Source organism: Suillus discolor, assembly GCF_016758755.1.
Source record: "Suillus discolor strain FC423 chromosome Unknown F5147scaffold_1, whole genome shotgun sequence".
In the NCBI taxonomy this organism is placed as follows: Eukaryota; Fungi; Basidiomycota; class Agaricomycetes; order Boletales; family Suillaceae; genus Suillus; species Suillus discolor.
Genome location: NW_024541248.1, coordinates 329391 through 337841, shown reverse-complemented (window position 1 = coordinate 337841; position 8451 = coordinate 329391). Strand labels below are relative to the sequence as shown.

Below are 8451 nucleotides of genomic sequence, written 5' to 3'. Positions count from 1 at the left end.
TCCAACGCGCTGTACTCGACATTCGCACAGATGCATTATGCACATGGACAATTGTATAAATTTAGAACGCTTCGACAAGTACGATTTCCAAAAGCTGCATGATGTCACAAAGGTCGTCAACCGGGACTCTCTTAGGACCGTCAAAACTGCCAACCCTGCTCACTCGGGTTACCGACACTGCTTTCATCTCTACGATGTGATAGGCGAAATAAGTAGTCATGGTCCTCACATTTGCATTGTCACCAACGTTCTGGGGGCCAATGTAACCAGCCTCCGTAGGCTGTAGCCGAACTTGTGCGGTGCTTTCCCTGTTGCTACCGCTAAACGCATAGTCAAACAGACGCTTCTTGCTCTTGACTATCTTCACCGTGAGTGTGGCCTTGTACATACAGGTATTTATTCCAGCCTCCATGCTGGAGCCCATAGCTGACAGCCCGACCTTCAAGATGTGAAACCTGACAATACCCTTATTTGCGTAGACCACATGGATGAAGCCCTAACTCGCCTCCTTCAAGAAATACCGTCTGCCTCCTATGAACCACGCTTGGAGCCGGATTTATCTCCTCATCCTATTATCACAGTGAAGTCGCAGCCGCTCTCTAATTTTGGTTTTCGAGAAGATGCTAGCAACCTCAACATTTGTTTGATTGATTACGGTCATGGTTAGTTATCTTGCCTTTGAATAACAGTTTCTCATCCATCCTGCTGTCGACAGCCACGCCCATCAGAGAACACCTACTCGAGAAAGTTCAACCCACCCTCCTCCGTGCGCCCGAAATCATTCTTAGTCACGTATGGTCTACTCCCATCGACATATGGTCTGTGGGGTGCTTGGTAAAACATACTCTACCTTGACTTGCCACCAACGACTGAAAGATGGCCGTCTAGGTTTTCGGGCATCTAAGTGGTGCGGCTCTGTTTAAACTCTGGGAGTCCTCCTCCATGAGCATGGACAACGTTCATCTCCAGCAGATCCTCGAACTTACGGGTCATTTTCAGCCTAGCTTTTTAGAAGGTTGCTGCCGCCGGGCTGATTTCTTTGACCAACAGCGCAGATTGTAACACGTGACCATTATAATGCCGGCAAAAAATCTCCGACAGTACGTATCGACTACGGCGCAAACATGAACACGGCATAGTGGGGTTTCACTGGGTTTGAACTTTGTTTTGCAAAGCTTCTATATATACAAGTGTCCTCCATATAAGTACACCTCTTGAGCTTGAGCGATATATCCTACGTGAGGGTACGTATCAGATGTATGTGCTAGCTATATAAGTAACTAATGGTTTCACTCTGACGTTGAATCGTCAGTTTTTCACATCAAGCAGCAAGCTATCGATAGTATAATAAGGCGAACTAACTCACAGCATGCCCTACAATCCCTTCTCATGCTCTTCACTCTAGGGATATCGTGCATTATTGCCCTGCTTGTCACTGCGTCTGACTCGCAGACGTGTCTATCCTTTACCTCTGCTACCTGGTCCTCGTCCCTTACCATTTTTGGGTAACGCGCTGCAATTGGATACTAAACGTCCTTGGCTCACATATACTGCGTGGGAAAAGACATATGGTTGGTAGTAGACCAGGCTCTTTGCCAAGCTCCTGCATTTAACTTCATGCCTGATCGCAGGAAAAATCTTCCGCTCCCGCATACTTGGGATCGACATGATCATCATAAGCTCCGAAACCATCGCCCAGGAGTTGCTGGAAAAGCGTTCTGCGAATTACTCTACCCGTCCCGTTCTTCGCACCAACGAATTGTATGCATTACCGGTTTCCATTCAACTTGTTCTTCATCTACTGGCGATACAGAGCTGGAATAACTTTCAATACTGTGATGCTTCCGTATGGGGAAACTTTACGACAACATCGCAAGCTATTTTATCAAGTCCTTAGGGCCGAAGTTTCAATCTCGTACCACGAGATATACTCTCGCCATGCAAATGAACTAGTCATCAATCTCTTAGGTGCCACTAGGGACTCACTGCAGCAACACACTGAAGCGTTCGTACCTAATTCAAGGATGGCGTTGTGACGTATGGTCCAGTTGACGATCAATCCTTGTGGCAGATACTCGGGATCCCTAATCATGACCGTGACATACGGACATCTCGCTGATGAAGGCTCATTTCTTTCCCGTGCGCACGAACTCCTTGATATTGCAAAACAGACTATCACTCCCGAGAAGGCTGCCATGTTCACAGCCTTTCCTTTCCGTGAGTGCCTCTGTCGACGACATCATCATGAACACTCAGCATGAGGTTGCAGTCGAAAAGTTGCCTTTTTGGTGCTTTGGTGGAGCATTTGCCCTGATGGGACGTTGTAGAGAATTATGTGAACAACTTTTCGACGAGCCCTTTAACGAAGTGAAGGCACAGATAGTACGTTCGTGCAGACTTGTCATTGGAAATTTCGCCTGATCTGTTTGCGTGAAGGCAGATGGTACTGCTTCGCGCTCATTAGTCGCTGACTTTCTCAGTCAAGCTCATGACGACACTGGCGAAGACATTATGAAGGCTGTTGCGTTGACGGGATACATGGGTAAAAGTTTGTTCTTATCAGGACAGAGTTCATCCATTGACGAGAATACGATATCTTAGCTGGCATGGAAACCGCGAGTCGCTACTTACTTGAAACATTTCTGATTCTTACTTTGATGTCTCGCAGACTGCATCCGTACTGCAGGCATTCCTGCTGGCTATAATGCTCTATCCTGACGTTCAATCCCGTGCTCGTGCAGAAATTGACCAAGCTGTGGGGCATGACAGCATGCCGTGCCTTGATGACAGGGCGTCACTGCCATACCTTGATGCCATTCTCCGCGAGGTCCTGAGATGGAATCCTCCCGCCCCCCTAGGTTAGTCGGTGGTAATATAGTTGTGTTTGCATGACTGACCCCTTGCACAGGCATCGCACATGCGACATCAAATGATGATGTTTACGACGGGTACTTTATACCCAAAGGTTCGAAGTCGTACGAATCAAGGTTATCGTTGACTCATATATAGTTCGATCAGATGCAATAGTAATGGTTAATCAGTGGTATGTCAGGCTTGAGTGCATGTATTGGTTTGAGCTGAACATTGCTCAGGGCACTGTCTCGAGATGAAGACATGTTTCCCGATGCATCACGCTTCGATCCTAGCCGCCATCTGACCGTCGATGGGAAATTGAAGGAGACTGTCGTCAACCATTTTGCCTTTGGTCATGGCAGGTGAAATTTCCAACCTTACTATCATCTTCAATCATCCACTGACCCTTGCAGGCGTATTTGTCCTGGTAGGCTGATTCATGGCTGATTTGGCAGTGTTATGACAAATGCCTTTGGCAGGTCGTTGGTTTGCAGATAATGGTCTGTGGAGTGCAGCTGCTGCCATACTCGCCGTCTTGCGCATCGATCATGCCAAAGACTCAAACGGAGACAGGATTGATGTGAAGCCGGAGTTCAACACTGGTTTAGTTATGTAAGTGACCCAGTATGCATCCAATAACCTGCGACTGACTCTGCTGAAGTCACCCTGAACCATTTCACTTCTCGTTTGAAGTCGTGAACACAACGAGAGAAGCACACATCCGAGCGATGATGAATTCAAGGTAGACTTAGTTTGTACTTGAGGTGGTCTGACATATGATATGGCGCAAAGTGCACTGGATGGCACGGTTTTACGGTCTCTGCTTTTGACGAACAAGAAAATTGCTAAATTGACACTTCATAAACTAGACCCGTTTCCTAAATCTCGTGAACCGGCGCAACCAAGCTGCATACCATTGATCGGTTCATAGGCCCTTCCCGTTGGTCCACCTCTATCGGTGGATGCACTCGTACTACAGCATACATATATTGAGCCATTTAAGGATGCAACTGTAGTGCAATTCATTAAAGTTCGCTCTGGAGTGTTGTAATCACCCAGACTGACGGGGCAGACCTCATGGGCCCGCATTCTGACGTTGAATCCTGGGGTTGAAGCTTAGACACGTCCATTGACAGCCCAGGCGCCCTCATGTTATGCTTACGGGAGAGGAATCGATCTCACAAGGTTGCGCATGAACAAAGCAATAAGACACATTAAATCGTAGTGCAATCAGGTAAACAATATACACGTACAAACTCACGAGGAGTCCGGCTGGCCGCTCGTACCTGTGCATAATAGATTTAGATTGTGCCGAAATGTAGAACCAAAAAAATACCACAAGGCCGTCGCAATAACGCACAAACATACATAGGATCCCTCAGGATATTGAATGGGAAACCCTGTACACGATGATCCATCAAAATACCGAAGTAGTCCCCGAGGAAAGTTCCAGTTATTCCGAGGGCCCAAGTGGAAACGGCTGGCCGATGGCAAACAGAACAACCGGTATCAGAATGTCATATGGCGCAGAGAGCATAGGAACTCGAGATTATTCCAAGCTGTTGGGTTTAACGCGATGGCGAGAAGCGAAACATGCAGAGACGTCACAGATGCATTTAGAATGATAGAAAAAGCGTCCATGTCTGGCCCTACTATTGCAGTTGAAGCTGAGAAAAGGTGGAAATATTCCATTCAACTCTTCTACACGAACTTCTCACGGTACCTGTCACCGCGGACTTGAAAAGCTTCACTTGACTCGCCCGGGCCAGCGTTCCTACATACTTATAGTAAACAGTGATGGGTAGCTATTGACCTGGTGTCAAATCAGTGGGCACTCGTTTCAGACAACTATAATTACATCTGGTTTTTTGATCATAAGGACACAATCTAAGGCGCTACCATCAACTCTGTTCAGGACCTTCCACACTCGTTGATCTTGCTTCTCGTTATGATCCACCCCACTACTCTGCCAACAGGTTATTGCGCCCTCTGAAAGGGAGGCGTGCTTCACTGGGATGTCAGCATCTCATGGGTACCGCTTGTGCGGTCAATTCATAAGCGTTTTCGACGACTTGGAAGAAGGGAACAACTGGGTATGAGGTGTACTAGGCGCCAAAGATCCATCATTCCTTCTTTCCAAATCGTGACGGCAAGTTGACAAGGATGACACAATTGGCATTTCACCGCTTTAGATATCCTAAGCAAGTAGGTGTGATACTATTGCTAATCACACGCAAACCCATAGTCTACTTAAGAAGAGTCGGTACAACGTTCAAATCCGTATGCTGTTTTGCGTCTGAAAATCAATCCTTTGTATACTTTGGCAGTTCCATTTTAGTTGGTGGTGGCATCAGTATACGGGGTTTGGGCAAACCCGATGCGGGACCGGGAGGTATCAAACACGCAGTAGAACCGCTCGGCGAATGGGTAGCCGTTAACAAAATCAAACCCTTGTCCGCTGGGCGTACCAATGTCGGTAATGACGAGATAGATGGCATTGCTACTGCCACCAATGTACGTGTTGAGAATACGAGGCCAGATTTGGCCGTTAGGGGTGAGAGTGTACGTTTCCTGTGCAAATGGTAAGCAAGGGATGTGAGAGCCGACAGAAATGGCGCACGCCGCCAATACCGAAGCTCAAGTTCTCGAGGGCTGCGTACTGGGCGGAGGAAATGAGGAGAAGACCAGTCGTCGCATCCGTAGTACTACCGGTTAAAGACTGGTACTGGTCGTAAGCATCTAACTAACGTTGATTAGACCATGATTGCTCGCTGCACTCTGGATACGCACCGCTGGCAATGTAAATATAAGTGGTGTCTACATCGACGATACCAGCAGTGGAGGACAAGATCGTTGTGTTGCCATAGGAAATACTCTGGTCGATACCCCAATACATCGATGCAGGACTGGTGGTAGTGATAGGACTGAAACAAAACGATTACTATCAGGCTGCATTGATGTAGGGACTGAAGTGGCTTACTTGTATGTAATGGGACCGTGCTTGTTACGGACAGTTCCACCGAAGGTGAGTTCTCCATTGACGACCTCCATCACTTCAGTGATGGGCTCGAAAGAGATACTAACAACCTCACGATGAATGATGCCTTGGCTATGCAAGTTGTCAGTGACAGTTGGAATCGTTGTTGTCGGTTCATCTGTCAGGGTACCCGCTGTCAAGTCTACAGGCCCTAGGCCAAGGATACCGTCAGCTCCGCCGAAGGTGCCCGACGTATCAAGAGCAACACCAAACGACTGTTGGGAGATAGTGAGCCCACTGCTGAAAGTGAAGTTGTCGATGTACTCAAATCCTGTAGATAATCATGAGTATTTTCGATTGCTTATGTTATATTTGTATGTCATACCATCGAAGTAGGCAGATCCGGAACCGTAGATGACCTTCATAGGCTCCTCAGTGTTGATGCTGGTGCTGGTCCGCGTGTACGCTTTTTTGGCGCCAATCCATGTGTCCGAGGTACCGGTGTCGACAATCAAGTCGTCTTCGATAACGCATCAGCAGTCGCATATTTTCTCAGTATTGAACTTACAAGTTGTAGGGGGGGTGCCAATCCCAACTGCTATGTAGTATCCAGTAGCAACATTGGCAATAGGAACGCCACGGCTGCCGTGCTTCAAGTTTTGGCCTTTAAGCCTGAGGGCAGCGACGCGAGCTCTATCCTGCTCCAAGAGGTTAATGGTACCATTGAGGGCACTTAGCCTCCTGGCAATCGGGAGGGTTATGGGGGAATTGCTGACTTCGATGGGCGATCCCGTGGTTGACAAAGCCAGGAGGATAATTGTCAACAAGAATGCAGCGGAGAACATGGCTGACTCGAGAGCAATACCATACATAGTGGTCTATTATATGCGCTGGTGAACGCAAATATTGGGCATCTTGCAATGGCCACGTATTAAACGTCTCCTCTCGAAAAAGCGATGACAAGATAGTGGTGATCCGAGTGTTACGAGTCAGGAGTGCAAGGGTCCAACTCCCTGACAAGAAGTTGGGTTTCAATTCAAAGTGGTAGGAACTTACAATTAACCTGTTTACTCATGGTCCATTGGTTCATTGACGTGCCTCGTGTTCATTCTCGTAGAGATAAACCTCAGAGGAACGTTGTGTCAGGTTTGGGCCCTGTGGTAGTAAACGTTGCTGAGAAGAGCAGTTACGGTTGTCCCCAGTTGTCCCGGGTCCATCCATGATCAAGTTGTTGCATTCGCACCATGTGAGGACATTTGCCAACTCGGCCCGAAACCATATAAAAGAATGATATAGTGACGAGGACTCACCATTTTCTGAAGCACGTCGGCTGGTTACACATGGTCCAATAGTTTATTTATGCAAGTGGGAAAATTTTGCTGGAAGTTAGAGTCGTGATTTACTGATCACTCAAGTGCTGGTAAAACCAGATGACATTACTAATGTTCAAGTTGGTCTTGTTGTCTACAAGATCCAGGCACGGCAGAAGCCTGAGGTGGCCGTTTCAAGTGGATTCCGAGCTTGCGAGCGTTGAAACGTTGACACGCGAAACATGGCCTTTGTAAGCGGGCATGTGAAGATTCTCCTCTTGTGCGCTTCGATCTAAATAGTAACGCACAGAGTCAAAACTTAAAAGGACGGAGGGCGGCGGGCGGCGGGTGGCGGGCATTATCAAGCTGAGTCACATCGTCCCGATTGGGAATTAAACTCCGTCTTAATCTGGTCGGGCGGGAGGACGCCAAGAACGGTCTATACGGTGAACACGATATCTGGGATGTTCATACCGGGACCGCCTAGTCATGGTTATAAACAGTAACCTGAAAGGAGATTACTCCGGGATGTCAGCATCTCATGGGGTACCGCTTATGCGGTCAATTCATAAGCGTTTTCGACGACTTGGACCCTGTACTGTGCCATGAGCTAGGCTATTTCACAGGAAATTGTCCTGACTCCTCTTGCTCTTTCCACAGCATTATTGGAATTCTCAGGAATGCATCTATGCTGACAGGAAGCAGTTCTGGGAAATTGACGTATTTGTGCCTCACAAGGACGGTCTCTCTCCAACGCGCTGTGCTCGACCTTCGCACAGACGCATTATGCATATAGTCAACTGTACACAACTTCTCTACCGAGTGCGGAAACGTCACGACATTCGGACGGTGTAGTCAGCGAGGAATAAGGCAAAAGGTACACCAAATATCATTTACTCTTCGCTATGAATATGAACAATACTTCCCCCTCTGCAGGCAAGCGAATTAGGTATCAGATTTCATTGGCTGATTCAGCTGGATTCAGCTTCATGGCATCCATGAATGACTCCCAAGCACCACGCCCGCTACTCTCAGATACTCAGGACAAGTTTGATATTACTTGTTGCGAGTCTGTGACGACTCGTCCAGCATCTACGACTTCGGTCGGTGGCGAAGGGATATGTCAACATAGTGTTCAGCTCAGAGTGCTATCCCCTTCAAGTTCCTGCTCCCAATCTTCGGGACTGTCTCTGAGTCTCATCGTATAAAACGTCTGGAGAATAACGATACTAGTAGCGTTCTTGAAGGGTACTTGTAAGCTGACAGGTTGCCTCTTGTTCACGTAATACTTTACTCATGCATCGTCATAGC

The 8451-nt window shown here is 47.6% G+C and overlaps 3 protein-coding genes across 3 annotated transcripts; 2 read left to right on the top strand and 1 right to left on the bottom strand.

Moving 5' to 3' along the window:
- Positions 1 to 307: 307 nt before the first annotated feature.
- On the top strand, positions 308 to 1062 carry F5147DRAFT_562395 (kinase-like domain-containing protein; the record flags this gene model as incomplete). Its single annotated transcript, XM_041430616.1, has 4 exons — positions 308 to 392; positions 447 to 662; positions 716 to 834; positions 889 to 1062. Coding segments are annotated over 4 exons (594 nt in total), but the record flags the coding sequence as incomplete, so codon positions are not given.
- Positions 1063 to 1368: 306 nt separating this feature from the next.
- F5147DRAFT_1774 (cytochrome P450) lies at positions 1369 to 3632 on the top strand. Its single transcript, XM_041428404.1, has 14 exons — positions 1369 to 1571; positions 1632 to 1761; positions 1814 to 2005; positions 2072 to 2217; positions 2270 to 2382; positions 2437 to 2542; positions 2602 to 2615; positions 2669 to 2858; positions 2909 to 2965; positions 3019 to 3043; positions 3093 to 3215; positions 3267 to 3280; positions 3333 to 3465; positions 3515 to 3632. Exons 2-14 carry the CDS (start codon positions 1667 to 1669, stop codon positions 3597 to 3599), a joined length of 1293 nt encoding a protein of 430 aa, XP_041299876.1. The 5' UTR covers positions 1369 to 1571; positions 1632 to 1666; the 3' UTR covers positions 3600 to 3632.
- Positions 3633 to 5187: 1555 nt separating this feature from the next.
- F5147DRAFT_741511 (aspartic peptidase domain-containing protein) lies at positions 5188 to 6675 on the bottom strand (the record flags this gene model as incomplete). Its single annotated transcript, XM_041439482.1, has 6 exons — positions 5188 to 5424; positions 5474 to 5592; positions 5644 to 5777; positions 5834 to 6161; positions 6216 to 6350; positions 6399 to 6675. The coding sequence occupies 6 exons, from the start codon at positions 6673 to 6675 to the stop codon at positions 5188 to 5190; spliced, it is 1230 nt and encodes a 409-aa protein (XP_041299875.1).
- Between the last annotated feature and the right edge of the window lie 1776 nt (positions 6676 to 8451).